Raw genomic sequence first — 18,538 nt, 5'->3', positions numbered from 1 at the left:
CCTAGAGAAAACATCAGCGAAGTCCTGAACAAACTCGGGTAGCGTATTCGCCTCCTCAGGGGGAGAAATAGAATTAACAGAAAAACATGACGTACAACATTCATTACCCCATTTGGTTAGCTCCCCAGTATTCCAGTCAAACGTGGGATTATGCAACTGCAACCAGGGAAGGCCTAGAACCAAATCGTACGATAATCCCTGCATCAACAGTACAGAGCATTGCTCCAAATGCATGGAGCCAACAAGGAGTTCAAAAACAGGGGTATGCTGTGTAAAATAACCATTAGCAAGAGGAGTGGAGTCGATACCCACTACCGGGACAGGTTTAGGCAAATCAATCAGAGGCATAGCAAGAGACATAGCAAATTCCACAGACATAATATTAGTAGAGGACCCTGAATCCACGAAGGCACTGCCGGTAGCAGACCTACCACCAAAAGAGACCTGAAAGGGAAGCAAGATCTTAGTACGTTTCCTATTTACTGGAAATACCTGTGTGCCCAAGTGACCTCCCCGATGATCACTTAGGCGCGGAAGTTCTCTGGCTGCATTCTTACGCTTAGGACAGTTGTTCACTTGATGCTTGTCATCCCCACAGTAGAAGCAGAGACCATTCTTCCTGCGGAATTCTCTACGTTGTTGGGGGGACACGGAGGCCCCGAGTTGCATAGGTATCTCTGAGTCTTTCGGGGAGGAACGAAGCAACGGAACTTCGGGAGGCATCATGGGGGAGTCAGAGGGGAAAACACAAAAACGTTCAAGCTGTCGTTCCCTGAGACGTCGGTCAAGTCGTACCGCTAAAGCCATAGCCTGGTCTAGGGAGTCAGAAGAGGGATAGCTAACTAGCAGGTCTTTCAGGACATTCGACAGACCCAACCTAAACTGGCACCTTAAGGCAGGGTCATTCCACCGAGAAGCTACGCACCACTTCCTAAAGTCAGAGCAATACTCCTCAACAGGTCTCTTACCCTGACGTAAGGTCACCAGCTGACTCTCGGCAAAGGCAGTCCTGTCAGTCTCGTCATAAATAAGTCAGAGAGCAGAAAAGAAACAATCAACGGAGGAAAGTTCAGGGGCGTCAGGAGCCAAGGAGAAGGCCCACTCTTGGGGCCCTTCCTGGAGCCGGGACATAATTATACCCACCCGCTGGCTCTCAGAACCTGAGGAATGAGGCTTTAAACGAAAGTAAAGCCTACAACTCTCCCGAAAGGAGAGAAAAGCCCTCCGGTCCCCTGAGAACCGGTCGGGCAACTTGAGGTGGGGTTCAAGAGGTGCGGTGGGGGGAACTACCAAGGTAGCATCAGGCTGGTTGACCCTCTGAGCCAGGGCCTGGACCTGTAGGGAGAGACCCTGCATTTGCTGAGCCAGGGTCTCACGGGGGTCCATAGTGGTGTCAGGGACCAGGGTAGACTAGGTATGGGCTTGTGATTATGTAATGACCGGGGGGTAGGGAAACGGACAAGTGAGCCCTAATCTACTCGCCACTCTGTCCCTGCCTACTTGCAACGACCCGCCCTAGGCGACGGGGTACAACTGGGCGGCGGTCCCTGCACTCAGTAAGTGCACGACAAACACGACAAACATACAAGGGAATACAAGCAAGGGAAAGGGGCAGTTGCCCACGGCAACACCGTGAGCAACCAGAGTGGTGAACGAGCCGAGTCAAGCCAGGAGTGTGCGAGGTACCAAACGAAGAGCAGAAGAGTAGTCAGTAAGCCTGGGTCTGTATGGAGCAGGAACAAAATAGAAGGAGCTGTAGCTGGGCCAGGAAACCACACGAAAAAGAATCACAAGCACTGGAGGAACAGGAAAGGCAGGCTAAAATAGACCGAGGGCGGGAGCTAGCTGAGTCTGGCCAGGTTGCGATAGGCTCTCTCACTCCTAAGCCTGCCAGCCTGAGTGGTGGAAGCTGGAGTCAGTCTCAGGGATGTAGATTCAGGTGCTGACTCATTAATTAAGGGAGTTAACCCCGAAGCTGTGCCTGGCAGATCCTTTACAGTACGCCCCCTTTTATGAGGGGCCACCGGACCCTTTCTAAGTGGACCTGGCTTACTGGGGAAACGCAGGTGGAACCTCCTGACCAATACCCCAGCGTGAACATCCCGGGCGGGTACCCAAGTCCTCTCCTCGGGCCCGTAACCTCTCCAATGGACCAGGTACTGGAGGGAGCCTTGGACCATCTTGCTGTCTACAATCCTGGCCACCTCGAATTCCACCCCCTCAGGGGTGAGGACGGGAACAGGAGGTCTCCTCGAGGGAGCCAAGGACGAGGAGCAGCGTTTAAGGAGGGAGGCATGAAACACGTCGTGTATACGAAAAGACGGGGGTAACTCCAGCCGGAAGGAGACAGGATTGAGGACCTCAATGACCTTATACGGCCCAATAAACCGGGGAGCAAACTTCTTGGACGGAACCTTGAGACGCAAGTTCCTAGACGACAACCACACCAGATCCCAGACCATAAACAGGGGGTTAGCAGAACGTTTTCTATCAGCCTGAGTTTTTTGTACGCTCTGGGACGCCTCTAGGTTCTTCTGAACCTGGGCCCAGACTGTGCACAGTTCCCGATGAACAACCTCTACCTCGGGATTGTTGGAACTACCAGGTGAAACGGAGGAGAACCGTGGATTAAACCCAAAATTACAGAAAAAGGGAGAGACCCCTGACGAGTTACTGACCGGGTTATTGAGGGAAAATTCGGCAAGGGGAATGAATGAGATCCAATCATATTGACAGTCAGAGACAAAACACCTTAAGTATTGTTCTAGAGATTGATTAGTCCTCTCCGTTTGGCCATTGGTTTCAGGATGGAAGGCAGAGGAGAAGGACAGATCAATCCCCAACTTCATACAGAAGGCTCTCCAAAACAATGAAACAAATTGTACCCCTCTGTCCGAAACAATATTGACAGGGACCCCATGGAGACGCAGGATGTGTTTGACAAACAAGGTAGCCAACGTCTTGGCGTTGGGTAGTTTCTTGAGGGGCACAAAGTGGCACATCTTACTGAAGCGGTCTACCACCACCCACACCACCGACTTGCCTTGAGATGGAGGCAAATCGGTGATAAAATCCATGGAGATATGTGTCCAAGGTCTCTGGGGAATGGGCAACGAACGCAGTAAGCCCGCTGGTCGGGACCTGGGAGTCTTGGACCTAGCACAAACCTCACAAGCGGCGATGTAGGCCTTAACGTCTTTAGGCAACCCAGGCCACCAATAATTTCTGGTAATGAGGTGTTTGGTACCCAGAATGCCTGGATGACCAGATAGTGCGGAGTCATGATTTTCCCTAAGTACCCTTAGCCGGAATTGAAGGGGAACAAACAGCTTGTTCTCAGGAAGGTTCCCGGGAGCTGAACCTTGATCAGCAGCAATTTCAGAGACTAAATCACAATCGATCGAGGAAATGATTATACCTGGAGGCAAAATACAAGCAGGATCTTCCTCCGAAGGAGGGCTGGCCATGAAGCTACGCGACAGTGCATCAGCCTTAATATTTTTAGACCCAGCCCTATAGGTAACCAAAAAATTGAATCTGGTAAAAAATAACGCCCATCGAGCTTGTCTCGGGTTTAGCCTCCGGGCAGATTCTAGGAAAACCAGATTCTTGTGGTCGGTAAGGACTGTTACCTGGTGTCTAGCCCCCTCCAGGAAGTGGCGCCACTCTTCAAATGCCCATTTAATGGCTAAGAGTTCGCGGTTGCCAATATCATAGTTACTCTCAGTTGGCGAAAACTTCCTGGAGAAGTAGGCACAGGGGCGGAGATGGGTGAGGGACCTGGTACCCTGGGACAGCCCCCACTCCCACCTCAGATGCGTCAACTTCCACGATAAATGGCTCCATTTGGTTGGGCTGAACCAGCACCAGGGCCGAGATAAAGCACTTCTTAAGGACCTCAAAAGCCTGGACAGCCTCAGGAGGCCAGTGGAGGAGATCAGCACCTTTGCGAGTGAGGTCCGTAAGAGGCTTAGCGATGACCGAGAAGTTAGCAATAAATCTCCTGTAATAATTAGCGAACCCCAAAAAACACTGTAACGCCTTCACGGAGGCAGGTTGGACCCATTCCGCCACAGCCTGAACCTTGGCGGGGTCCATGCGGAATTCATGAGGAGTGAGGATTTGACCCAAAAATGGTATCTCCTGTACCCCAAACACACATTTTTCGGTTTTGGCAAACAGTTTGTTTTCCCGAAGGACCTGGAGCACCTTCCTGACATGCTCAATGTGGGAGGACCAGTCCTTGGAAAACACCAGTATGTCATCAAGGTACACTACAAGAAATATCCCCAGGTAATTTCTCAAAATCTCATTTATGAAATTCTGGAAGACCGCAGGGGCATTACACAACCCAAAGGGCATGACGAGGTATTCGAAATGGCCTTCGGGCGTGTTAAACGCAGTCTTCCACTCATCCCCCTCTTTGATGCGAATAAGGTTATACGCCCCCCGTAGATCCAATTTAGAGAACCATTGGGCCCCCTGAACCTGATTAAAGAGATCAGGAATCAAAGGAAGGGGATACTGGTTCCTTACCGTGACCTTATTCAGGCTACGGTAGTCAATGCATGGCCTAAGACCACCATCCTTCTTCCCCACGAAGAAGAAGCCAGCACCTACCGGAGAAGAAGAGGGACGAATGTAACCCTTGGCCAGGGATTCCTGGATATACTCTCTCATGGCTTCACGTTCGGGACAAGAAAGATTAAATATCCTACCCTTAGGAAGCTTAGCTCCTGGTACCAATTCGATAGCGCAATCGTATTCTCTATGAGGAGGTAACACTTCGGAGGCCTCCCTAGAGAAAACATCAGCGAAGTCCTGAACAAACTCGGGTAGCGTATTCGCCTCCTCAGGGGGAGAAATAGAATTAACAGAAAAACATGACGTACAACATTCATTACCCCATTTGGTTAGCTCCCCAGTATTCCAGTCAAACGTGGGATTATGCAACTGCAACCAGGGAAGGCCTAGAACCAAATCGTACGATAATCCCTGCATCAACAGTACAGAGCATTGCTCCAAATGCATGGAGCCAACAAGGAGTTCAAAAACAGGGGTATGCTGTGTAAAATAACCATTAGCAAGAGGAGTGGAGTCGATACCCACTACCGGGACAGGTTTAGGCAAATCAATCAGAGGCATAGCAAGAGACATAGCAAATTCCACAGACATAATATTAGTAGAGGACCCTGAATCCACGAAGGCACTGCCGGTAGCAGACCTACCACCAAAAGAGACCTGAAAGGGAAGCAAGATCTTAGTACGTTTCCTATTTACTGGAAATACCTGTGTGCCCAAGTGACCTCCCCGATGATCACTTAGGCGCGGAAGTTCTCTGGCTGCATTCTTACGCTTAGGACAGTTGTTCACTTGATGCTTGTCATCCCCACAGTAGAAGCAGAGACCATTCTTCCTGCGGAATTCTCTACGTTGTTGGGGGGACACGGAGGCCCCGAGTTGCATAGGTATCTCTGAGTCTTTCGGGGAGGAACGAAGCAACGGAACTTCGGGAGGCATCATGGGGGAGTCAGAGGGGAAAACACAAAAACGTTCAAGCTGTCGTTCCCTGAGACGTCGGTCAAGTCGTACCGCTAAAGCCATAGCCTGGTCTAGGGAGTCAGAAGAGGGATAGCTAACTAGCAGGTCTTTCAGGACATTCGACAGACCCAACCTAAACTGGCACCTTAAGGCAGGGTCATTCCACCGAGAAGCTACGCACCACTTCCTAAAGTCAGAGCAATACTCCTCAACAGGTCTCTTACCCTGACGTAAGGTCACCAGCTGACTCTCGGCAAAGGCAGTCCTGTCAGTCTCGTCATAAATAAGTCAGAGAGCAGAAAAGAAACAATCAACGGAGGAAAGTTCAGGGGCGTCAGGAGCCAAGGAGAAGGCCCACTCTTGGGGCCCTTCCTGGAGCCGGGACATAATTATACCCACCCGCTGGCTCTCAGAACCTGAGGAATGAGGCTTTAAACGAAAGTAAAGCCTACAACTCTCCCGAAAGGAGAGAAAAGCCCTCCGGTCCCCTGAGAACCGGTCGGGCAACTTGAGGTGGGGTTCAAGAGGTGCGGTGGGGGGAACTACCAAGGTAGCATCAGGCTGGTTGACCCTCTGAGCCAGGGCCTGGACCTGTAGGGAGAGACCCTGCATTTGCTGAGCCAGGGTCTCACGGGGGTCCATAGTGGTGTCAGGGACCAGGGTAGACTAGGTATGGGCTTGTGATTATGTAATGACCGGGGGGTAGGGAAACGGACAAGTGAGCCCTAATCTACTCGCCACTCTGTCCCTGCCTACTTGCAACGACCCGCCCTAGGCGACGGGGTACAACTGGGCGGCGGTCCCTGCACTCAGTAAGTGCACGACAAACACGACAAACATACAAGGGAATACAAGCAAGGGAAAGGGGCAGTTGCCCACGGCAACACCGTGAGCAACCAGAGTGGTGAACGAGCCGAGTCAAGCCAGGAGTGTGCGAGGTACCAAACGAAGAGCAGAAGAGTAGTCAGTAAGCCTGGGTCTGTATGGAGCAGGAACAAAATAGAAGGAGCTGTAGCTGGGCCAGGAAACCACACGAAAAAGAATCACAAGCACTGGAGGAACAGGAATGGCAGGCTAAAATAGACCGAGGGCGGGAGCTAGCTGAGTCTGGCCAGGTTGCGATAGGCTCTCCCACTCCTAAGCCTGCCAGCCTGAGTGGTGGAAGCTGGAGTCAGTCTCAGGGATGTAGATTCAGGTGCTGACTGATTAATTAAGGGAGTTAACCCCGAAGCTGTGCCTGGCAGATCCTTTACACGCGTAAACAAAACGGCTGCGAAAAAAAGAAGTGTCGGACAGTTTTTGGGATGTTTTTGGAGCCGTTTTTTATTGACTCTATAGAAAACAGCTCCAAAATGGCCGTGAAAAAAAGCAGCGAAAATCGCGAGTGGCTTAATATACGTCTGAAAATCAGGAGCTGTTTTCCCTTGAAAACAGCTCCATACTTTCAGACGTTTTTGAGTTTGCGTGTGAACATACCCTAAGGCTAGATTAACACGAACGTGTCTGTTTTGCGCCTGCAAAAAACGCAGCATTTTTCCTGCGTTACAGTCCCGTGTGCCATCAGTTTTTATGTCCGTGTTGGTGCACATTTATTTATTTTTTTCTCTGCATTTCTTTAGCAACTGGTGCGTGAATCACGGACAGCACACGGAAGACGTCCGTGTGCTGTCCATGATTTTCACGCACCCATTGACTTCAATGGGTGCGAGATCCGCAAAAATGCACCAGAATAGGACATGCAGTGAGTTTCACGCAACGGAAACACATTGCGTGAAAAATCACTGATGTCTGAATAGCCCCATTGAGTTGCCTAGGTCCATGTGCTGTCCCTTGTTTTCACTGACCGCACACGGATGTATACAATGTTCGTGTGAATCAGGCCTTAGGGCTTAGGCACAGACCCTGTACGGCGGCACACAAAGTTTCCTATAGGTCTGTATCACAGACCTGTAGGCACTCAGAGGCTGGGTCCACACGACCTATTTTCAGACGTAAACGAGGCGTATTATGCCTCGTTTTACATCTGAAAATAGGGCTCCAATACGTCGACAAACATCTGCCCATTCATTTGAATGGGTTTGCCGACGTATTGTGCAGACAACCTGTCATTTACGTGTCGTCGTTTGACAGCTGTCAAGCGACGACGCGTAAAAATACAGCCTCGTCAAAAGAAGTGCAGGACACTTATATACATTATATGCGGGACACTTATATACATTATATGCAGGACACTTATATACATTATATGCGGGACACTTATATACATTATATGCAGAACACTTATATACATTATATGCAGGGCACTTATATACATTATATGCAGGACACTTCTATACATTATATGCGGGACACTTATATACATTATGTGCGGGACACTTCTATACATTATATGCGGGACACTTATATACATTATATGCGGGACACTTATATACATTATATGCGGGACACTTATATACATTATATGCGGGACACATATACATTATATGCGGGACACATATACATTATATGCGGGACACTTATATACATTATGTGCGGGACACTTATATACATTATATGCGGGACACTTATATACATTATATGCGGGACACTTATATACATTATATGCGGGGCACTTATATACATTATATGCGGGACACTTATATACATTATATGCGGGACACTTATATACATTATATGCAGAACACTTATATACATTATATGCAGGGCACTTATATACATTATATGCAGGACACTTCTATACATTATATGCGGGACACTTATATACATTATGTGCGGGACACTTATATACATTATATGCGGGACACTTATATACATTATATGCGGGACACTTATATACATTATATGCGGGACACTTATATACATTATATGCGGGACACATATACATTATATGCGGGACACTTATATACATTATGTGCGGGACACTTATATACATTATGTGCGGGACACTTATATACATTATATGCGGGACACTTATATACATTATATGCGGGGCACTTATATACATTATATGCGGGACACTTCTATACATTATATGCGGGACACTTCTATACATTATATGCGGGACACTTCTATACATTATATGCGGGACACTTCTATACATTATATGCGGGACACTTATATATATTATATGCGGGACACTTATATACATTATATGCGGGACACTTATATACATTATATGCCGGACACTTATATACATTATATGCCGGACACTTATATACATTATATGCCGGACACTTATATACATTATATGCCGGACACTTATATACATTATATGCAGGACACTTATATACATTATATGCCGGACACTTATATACATTATATGCCGGACACTTATATACATTATATGCCGGACACTTATATACATTATATGCGGGACACTTAGATACATTATATGCCGGACACTTATATACATTATATGCCGGACACTTAGATACATTATATGCGGGACACTTATATACATTATATGCGGGACACTTATATACATTATATGCGGGACACTTATATACATTATATTCGGGACACTTATATACATTATATGCGGGACACTTATATACATTATATGCGGGACACTTATATACATTATATGCGGGACACTTCTATACATTATATGCGGGACACTTATATACATTATATGCGGGACACTTATATACATTATATGTGGGACACTTATATACATTATATGCGGGACACTTATATACATTATATGCGGGACACTTATATACATTATATGCGGGACACTTATATACATTATATGCCGGACACTTATATACATTATATGCCGGACACTTATATACATTATATGCAGGACACTTATATACATTATATGCAGGACACTTATATACATTATATGCAGGACACTTATATACATTATATGCCGGACACTTATATACATTATATGCAGGACACTTATATACATTAGATGCAGGACACTTATATACATTATATGCAGGACACTTCTATACATTATATGCGGGACACTTATATACATTATATGCGGGACACTTATATACATTATATGCAGGACACTTATTTGAGCCGTTCTTCATTGAAGTTAATGAAGAGCAGCTCAAGATTACAGGCGTCAAAGACGCCTCGCATAATGCGAGGAGGAGCTTTTACGTCTGAAACGACGCAGCTGTTTTCTCCTGAAAACAGTCTGTCTTTTCAGACGTAAAAGACAGTTCTCGTGTGCACATACCCTAAGTTTCTCCGTCTGGTGCCTCCAGCTACAGTATAGTCCCCAAAAATTCTGTGCATACGGGTTAAATCTCCCCATACACATTATATTTGCTATAGGGGGTTGTCAGGGTTTGCTCTCTGGGGAAAGGAATCAGACAAGTTCGATCTTTCTGGTCTTGTTACTTTGTTTTTCTTAGAAATAATTGGCGCTATAGATTCCTTTGCAGCTGCACATCCCTGCCAACTACAGATATCAATAGACCCAATTTGATAAAGATGAAGGTGGGATACGATGAGCGGATTGGAGGTGCTAATAATCGGCCTACAGATCTTTTGGTTGGCCATCAACCTATGTGTGTGGCCGTCTTATAGCTCCTGGGTCCCCCTCAGCTACCAGCTATATATCACATGCCACCATAAAGACACAAGTATGTAGATTTCACCAACTAATGCAATGATATCATTACTCCCATAGCGTGATGTCATCAACCCTTAGAACCGCCCACTTATTACACCTACTGCATGCACTCCTGGGATAGAAATCCAACGTAAACCAATCCTATTGGATCTGGACAGGAGGACCCCAGTTATGTAATGTGTATGGGCAGCTTTACATACACAAAACAGACAGACAAGATCAAGAATGGGTGGGTCTGATGAATCATTCACTCAGGTGGGCCCAAGGGACCCCAGTCCGATGCTGTGTATGCACCATGACCAGGAGGTTCAGCTTCCTAACTCCCAAAATGGCTGACTATGGTGGAAAGCTTCTGCCTTCTGATATAAAAGGAAGAACAGCTCTGGAGCACAAACTGCTGCACTAACAAGTGAAATACTGTGAACATTGTCATGACAAAATAAAACTTTTACAATTTGGTCAGGAGGACCTTTATTTTAATACTATGTTCAGATGGAGTCGCCCTTTAAGTACAAATAGGAAAAAGTGGTATGCCTACATCAGGCTAGTTGTATGTGAGATATAGGAAATATCCCACATGCTTCTGATCACACACAGACTGCTGTATAATAAGAAAAATCCTTCAGAATCTGTCATTACACATTGTCATTTTGTGGCATCTTAGTTAATACAACACTGAACGTATCACTGAGTAAATCTACAACTGGTGATGATACAGTTTAACGCATTGATTACCGCCACAAGAGAAGCGCGTGCGCTGCAAGGATGAGGCTTCTGTCAGAAATCACTGACTTGTAGCATTTGGTTTTGCAGGATTGACTTTCACTAGGAGCACCCAGACAGAGAGTGAGATGTTTACACAAGGTCAGACGAGTGCACACGAAGAACGAGAATACAGAGATCCCCCAGACAAGGTAAATGGCATGACACAAGCCTAAGTGTATGATGAAATGTTCTGCAACTTCCTGATATACTATACAGTTAGGTGCAGAATTATTTGGACAGTGACACAATCGTCATGATTTGGGCTCTGCTGCCACCACATTGGATTTGAAATGAAACACCTGAGATACAATTGAAGTGTAGACATTCAGGTTTAATTCAAGGGGTTGAACAAAAATATCCTGTGAAATGTTTAGGAATTGTAATCATTTTTCTACACAGCCTCCTCATTACAGGGGCTCAAAAGTAATTGGACAAATTAACATTACCATAAATAAAATGTTTTTTTGAATACTTTGTAGAGAACCCTTTGCAGGCAATGACTGCCTGAAGTCTGGAACCCACGGACATCACCAAACGCTGTGTTTCCTCCTTTGTGACGCTTTGCCCGGCCTTTACTGCAGCGTCTTCAGTTGTTGTTTGTGGGTCTGTCACGATCTGTGGGTATGTGGACCCACTGGGCCGTACCACCGTAGCAGTATAGCAGCTGGCCAACAGAGTACCAAGTCAATGTCTATAGTTCGAATAAGGGTACCTGTGGTAATTCAGACAGTAGCGATGTTTAGGCTCAGATGGGACCTTGGCAGCAGGCAGACACCACGTGTGGTGTAACACAGCAGGCGTAGTATATGGCACAACACGACGCCAACTCTCTATGACACAGGAACAAGGTAGCATGGGATACAGGTAGCAGGTACGGGAACACTGGGAACTGGAAAACACATTTTCAATGACTACCACGGGTAAACACAACAACGCTCAGGCAATGACGGAAGGGGCAGGGCCTTTCTTATAGTCCAGGGTGATCATGGGCTAATTTTACATATTTTTCACGCGCATGCGCGAGCACCCTACGGGACACCGCAGAGTGAAGCAGAAGTGAGCTCTGGCGTCTCCTGAGGAGGATATGCGGGCCAGCGCTCACAGATCCATGGCTGCAGCCGTCGGGAGGTGAGTAATCCCGACGGTCCGTGGCCATGGGCGTTACTGGGTCTTTCTGCCTTAAGTTTTGTCTTAAGCATGTGAAAGGCTCGATTGGGATGAGATCTGGGTTTGCCTTAAAAAAAATCCTGGGTTGCTCCCACAGTATGTTTTGGATCATTTTCCATCTGTACTGTGAAGTGACGTCCAATCAACCTGCTGCATTTGGTTGAATCTGAGCAGAAAGTAAATCCCTGAACATCATCAATAAACACTATTGACCCAGTGCCAGGCAGCCATGCATGCCCATGCCATCACACTGCCGCCACCATGCCATCACACTGCCTCCCCCATGTCTTACAGAGGATGTGGTGTGCTTTGGATCATGAGCTGTTCCAAGTCTTCCTCATACTTTCTTCCTCCCATCATTCTGGTCCAGGTTGATCTTAGTTTCATGCTGTTCCAGAACTGGGCGGCTTCTTTACATGTTGTTTGGCGAAGTCTAATCTGGCCTTTCTATTTTTGAGGCTGATTAATGGTTTGCACCTTGTGGTGAACCCTCTGCATTTGCTCTCATGAAATCTTCTCTTTATGGTAGACTTAGATACTGATACACCTACTTCCAGGAGAGTGTTCTTCACTTGGGTAGATGTTGTGAAGGGGTTTTTCTTCACCATGGAAAGGATTCTGCGATCATCCACCACTGTTGTCTTCCGTGGACGTCCAGGCCTTTTGGAGTTCACGAGATCACCAGTGCGCTCTTTTCTTTTTTTTCAAGAATGTACAAAACTGTTGATTTGGCCACTCCTAACACTTGTGCTATCTCCCTGATGGATTTCTTCATTTTTTTCAGCATAACGACGGTCTGTTTCACTTGCATTGAGAGCTCCATTGTCCTCATGTTGTGGGTTCACAGCCACAGCTTCCAAATGCAAATGCCAGACCTGGAATCAACTCCGGACCTTTTACCTGCTTAATTGATGATGGATTAACGAGGGAATAGCCCATGCAGCACATTAAATAGCTTTTGAGATAATTGTCCAATTACCTTTTGGTCCCTTGAAAAAGAGGCAGCTACATATTAAAGAGCTGTAATTCCTAAACCTTTCCTCAAATTAAAGCTGAGAGTCTGCACTTTAGCACTTTAATCTAATATTGATTATATAACTCTATATTCAATATGTTTTGGTAAACCGCTAAAATGCCAAAACTTGTGTCACTGTCCAAGTAATTCTGGTATTAAATTGTAGCAGCCGAGGCTTGTTGCATTCATATAGTATAAACTGCTATATAGACATGCATACGTAAATAGCAGCTTCCTCCATAGCTGACGTTCCAGGCAACATAAAGTATATTATAAAGTTAGAGTACCTTTTGATACAATACTTTTTTCCCCCATATTCCTGAGTTTACAGTACTTGTGATGTCATCATTGGCGGTAGGTTCTTGTAATTTGCTTGACTCATTTAGAGGCTAAAAGGTACAATATGGTGCCCAATCTCTATACTACCCTAGTTCTGGCATGAAAACGTAGAGTGCAGGATTGAGAAACTATCATGGACCCAAGGCATATACAGACACCACTAGGTGGAGGTCACTGCTATACATGTATACAACTTAACATACATTTTTACACAGTGAGCGCCACCTAGTGGTGGCCTGAGGTGAACAAAATGTTATCATTTTATACAATATGTTGTGATGTGAAGCTGCTGGAGCAGTTCTGTGCCACAGGTTTCATAATAGTGGCCTGGTCTGCCTCTATGGAGTTAAAAACCAAAGTAGTAATAAATGGCTGCCTTCATGGTCCAAACTCCATACCACTTTTCCTAGAAAATTAAATCTTGACTAAACGGAAAAACCTCAAAATTCAGCTGTTAACCCCGATATTTCCCTCCCGTATGTCATACACACAGAAAGCTGAGATATAGGATGCTGTCTGCTGGGGTCTCCACAATTGTCTGCCTGTGACATGAAGGGAACACTGGTCAGGGATAGAATAGAAATAGGTAATAAAATCCATATTTATTTATCCTGCAGAGACAATATTGTATTAGTCAAAGAAAATAAATCATTGATGACGAGTGTTCCCTCCATGACAAACACAGGGGAAAATACACTAACTTTTCAGTGTAAGGCCTAAACCAAGCAGCTCCTCATATCTCAAGATATTGGGGTTACCCACCATCAACCTGGAATATTCAAGTCTTGACTGGAATTTGTCTTTAATAGTTTGGGACTTCATATCTTTAAAGGGGTTATGTGAGGACTGAAAATTATCAACAGTGAAGTCACTGCAGTATGTTATACACTCGCTACTATACATTACGGTTCCCCGTTGCGCTGATTCTAAGATTTTCATAGATATTTATAGCGCTGCTAAGGGACCGGAAGTCTAGTTGCACAGTCTTCTTCTATGACAGCACGGTTCTTCGTCATGTGACCGGCCCCGCTGTACTCTATGTAATCGCTGTACTACTGCTCCTGTTTATACATAGAGTGCAGCGGGGCCGGTCACATGAGGAAGAGTCGTGTCGTCATCAAGGAAGACTGTGCATGTAGACCTCCGGTCCCCCGGCAGCGCTATGAAAATCTCAATCAGCGCGACGGGGGACCAGGATGTATATTAGCAATGTACTCACATACTGAAGTGACTACACTGCTGATACTTTTCGGTCCCCACATAACCCCTTTAAGGGTATCAAATCAACTGGGGCAACATCACAAGTTAGTGGTTAGATCTATATGGCCCACTCATCTCTCATAAGCCTGAATAGTAGACCTATAAAGAGGAAGCCAAACTGGATAATATCTGACAACTACAAAACAACTTTGCCTAAAGACTTTGTATATGTGGATAATGACTTTGAGAGGAGTAACCTACATTATATCATATTAGCCGCATTTCTATAGGTCTATGATATGTTTTATCACACGTGAATATTGTTACAGAACATTGAATGTGAAAATGACAGCGCTAAAGAGGAAGACAATAATTCTCAGACGACCAGTGAAGGTGAGTGTCAGAGAAAAGCTCGGCCGGTAACTACCCTCTTCTCCAGCACATTACAAGATGTCTCAGTCCCTGCACCAATGGACCTTATAGGGGTTTTCTGCTTTAGATGATCCCTACTTGTTAGAAGGGTCCCACGACAATAAGCTGATCGCAAAGTGTCCCTCTGCTTGGACCCTCAGCGATTAGATGTAATCTGTGGGTAAACCTGGCAGTAAGTGTTCAATTTCCCACCACAGGGAAAATTAAGCATTACACAGTGTCCATTCAATGTGTTGTCTGTTTAATGCAGGATAGGATAGGTCCTCCAGATCGAGATCCTGAACATAGGAACCCCCTCTATTATCACAGAATTCTCATATAGGGTGTATGGAAATTAGTTTTATAAGCTAGACAACCCCATTAAAGAGGAACTTCATATCAAATAATAACAGTGATAAACTGGAGTCCCTTTAGCCATAGGTGATCCACTTAACTATCAGTTTTACATGTGGCTGTTGTTTCCTGTTGCACCTCACGGCTCTTAGTAGCGCCACCATTGTAGCTGAAAAAACTATTACAGGAGGACCTAGATTTGGTGCTTTGGTGGGAAAGTCCAACCATGAGGAAATTCAATCACATTTGAAGGCCCTTTGTCTTGGTCACTACTAAATCTGCAGCATTAGGATGCCCCTGGAGACAATAGGACATAAAGGGTGGCAAGTTTAGTCAGAACACAATAATTGTATTTTTGGGTTGTATAGGTGAGTGCAGGTTTGGGTCACGCACAAAGCTCCAGCACTACATATGGCCACAAGACTCTTAGTTCATGTAATTCGGTTTAAATGATTAGGTTTTCCAAGAATGAATTGATGGCCTAGCCTTAGGATAGGTAATCAATGTGTGATCGGTGGGGGTCCGACTCGTTTTTTGTACGATCTCCGATGAAGAGCGGGATATGTAAAGTGACAATACTAACTCAGGCAGGAGTATTTCTTTCCTTTGACGACAAACAAATATGTCCAAGTGCCACAAAAACATACACAATGTTTGCATGGTGGGAATCTCCAATATAAAGAATGTACCCATATACATTCACAATGGTGACATAGTTTGGGGGGGCATTTCTCAACTACCTTTTTATGGTTGGTATAGGAACCCAACATTTTTTCCTCTTACTATGCCAAGTGATGTTCTTCTTTTCAGAGGCCCCAACAAGTGAAGTCTTTCAGGCCGAGGACAATGATTTCTTTTTGGAAATAGATGGAAAGTACAAAGAGCAAGTCAAGGAAACTGAAGGGTCAACAGAGGGGCCATACAAGATAATATTAGAGGAACATTTTGGACCAGAGGAGCCAAGACATTATGAGAAGAACCAGCTGGAGGACTTGTGTCATGAAAATGAAGCAGAAAGGAGAGTTGGGTTTCGAGATACAAGGTCCTTCCTTCCGAGGCTCAATAGACATTACACATTCACTGCGGCCACAGTGAATCTCCACCAAGGTCTCCCGGCAAATGGGCCTATAACTAGTGTAGTAAAAGCCCATAGCTGTAAAAGTCTAATGCTCCATCGTGACCCCAGTCTTGGTCATGAAGAACTTTCTTTGCCAAAAATTCAGACTGGTAATTGCAACGACAACAGAGGTGAGAAATGTCCAGAAGTTTCTATGAGTGTCAGGAAGAAAAACTTGATGGAAGAACTTTTTGGACCTGGCTACGATGAGAAAAACAATTTTTCAAGTGATTTTTTATCTTCCGACAAAGAGTTTGATTTATAGAATTAGGGTAATAGCCAGAATATTAGCGCAAACCTAAAGCAACTGGCCATGGTGAGGATCCATTCCTTACAGACCTTTCATATAAGAGTTTCCTATACTTAATAAATCTGTATCATCTTACCCTGATCACCAGCAATGTCTTCTTAATTAAGTAGTAACACTATGTATTAAATCCCTAGTAAAAAAAATAAATATATATATATATATATATATATATATATATATATAAAATCTCTGTTTACCTGAATCATTCCCTCAATCAATCAACCGTGATTTGGGTGCCATCAGCAGAATACTCCAGATAGTCTGTTAACCCCTTAGTGACCACCAATACACCTCTTTCACTCGTTAGTGACCACCCCATAGTGTTTTTACGGCGGCCACTAACGGGCTTTATTCCGATGCATAGGGCTTTTTATGGCGCTGCATCGGAATAATTAAACAGAGCAGGGTGCCGTTAAATCTGGGGGCATCCCTGCTTGAACAGGTGAGATCGATATCAGTATCGATCTCACCCGTTTAACCCCTCAGATGCGGCTCTCAATAGCGAGTGCCGCATCCGAGTTGTTTTGGAGAGAAGAAGGGACCTCCCTCTCATCCCACCGGCACCTGGCGATAAGATCGCCGAGTGTCTGGGTCCCCGATGGCAGCCGGGGGTCTAATAAAGGCCCCCAGGTCTGCCTGTAGTAAATGCCTGCTAGGCCATGCCAGAGGCATTATATCTATATAAATTTGGTATCGTTGCAATCACAACAACCTGCTGAATAAAGTTATGTTATTTTTACCACACGGTAAATGGCGTAAATTTAGGACGCAAAAATGTGTGGCGAAATTACAGGTTTTTTTCTATCCCCCCCAAAAAAAGTTAATAAAAGTTCATCAATAAATTCTATGTACCCCAAAATGGTGATATTAAAAATTACAACTTGTCCCGCAAAAAACAAGACCTTATACAGCTATGTCGACGCAAAAATAAAAAAGTTATAGCTCTTTGAATGAGACGATGGGAAAAACTTAAAATATGGCTTGGTCATTAAGGTTTGAAATAGGCTGGTCATTAATGGGTTAAGACACTGTAGAATAACGGCTGCATGGAAGATTGTGCAACTGTGGATCGGGTGCTCGGCTATCAGAGACAGTTTAAGCTCCTCTTAGGGCCTGTTCACATCACTGTTCATTTCCGTTCCGGTGTTCCGTCGGAGGTTTCCGTCGGGTGAACCCCGCAACGGAAAGTGAAAGTGAAAGCACAGGTTCCGTTTCAGTCACCATTGATCTCAATGGTGACGGAAACATTGCTAACGGTCTCCGTTCGTCACCATTCCGGCAGGTTATTTATATATATATATATAAATATATAAACTGACAATCATTTGCAGGGCTCTGCCCTTGACTTAGTGGCCCCAAATAGGGCATGTTATATATCATAATAAACATCAGACAATGATGGAGAAAAATAACGTTTACTTTTAGGTTCTTTTACATTGAAAATAAAATTTACTGTGAAGAAGTGACATTTTTCCTTGTCTTTGCGGATTGAAAGGCCAATATTTCTGTAAATAATCTGGTAAAAAAAAAAAGTTAACCCCTATTTATGCCAAAAAAAGCCCCAAAAATCATTTTGATAACCTAAAAAAAATGTAAAAGTTTTACATACAAGAAATGAATGAAAAAAATACTTCTGATCATTAAAGGGTAAGGCCCCATGCACACGAACGTGTTTTTGTGGCCGCAATTCCCCCGAAAATCCACGGGAGAATTGCGGCCCCA

At 44.9% G+C, this 18,538-nt stretch overlaps 1 protein-coding gene across 3 annotated transcripts in view; it reads left to right on the top strand.

Annotated features, from left to right (window-relative positions):
* LCA5L (lebercilin LCA5 like) overlaps positions 1-16,897 on the top strand; it is a 65,054-nt gene extending 48,157 nt beyond the window's left edge. For 2 of the 3 annotated variants that reach the window (XM_075854616.1, XM_075854615.1), the window contains exons 5-7: positions 10,952-11,052; positions 14,954-15,017; positions 16,200-16,897. In XM_075854616.1, the coding sequence (XP_075710731.1) occupies positions 10,952-11,052; positions 14,954-15,017; positions 16,200-16,771 (737 nt within the window). In that variant the 3' untranslated portion in view covers positions 16,772-16,897. Of the gene's footprint in view, positions 1-10,951; positions 11,053-14,953; positions 15,018-16,199 lie in introns of those variants that run through there. The other variant, XM_075854617.1, reaches the window with a different exon arrangement.
* The last annotated feature ends 1,641 nt before the right edge of the window (positions 16,898-18,538 follow it).

This window comes from Rhinoderma darwinii, chromosome 2, assembly GCF_050947455.1.
Source record: "Rhinoderma darwinii isolate aRhiDar2 chromosome 2, aRhiDar2.hap1, whole genome shotgun sequence".
Lineage (NCBI taxonomy): Eukaryota > Metazoa > Chordata > Amphibia > Anura > Rhinodermatidae > Rhinoderma > Rhinoderma darwinii.
The sequence above is the reverse complement of the archived record's forward strand: the minus strand, read 5'-3'. Positions and strand labels throughout refer to the sequence as shown.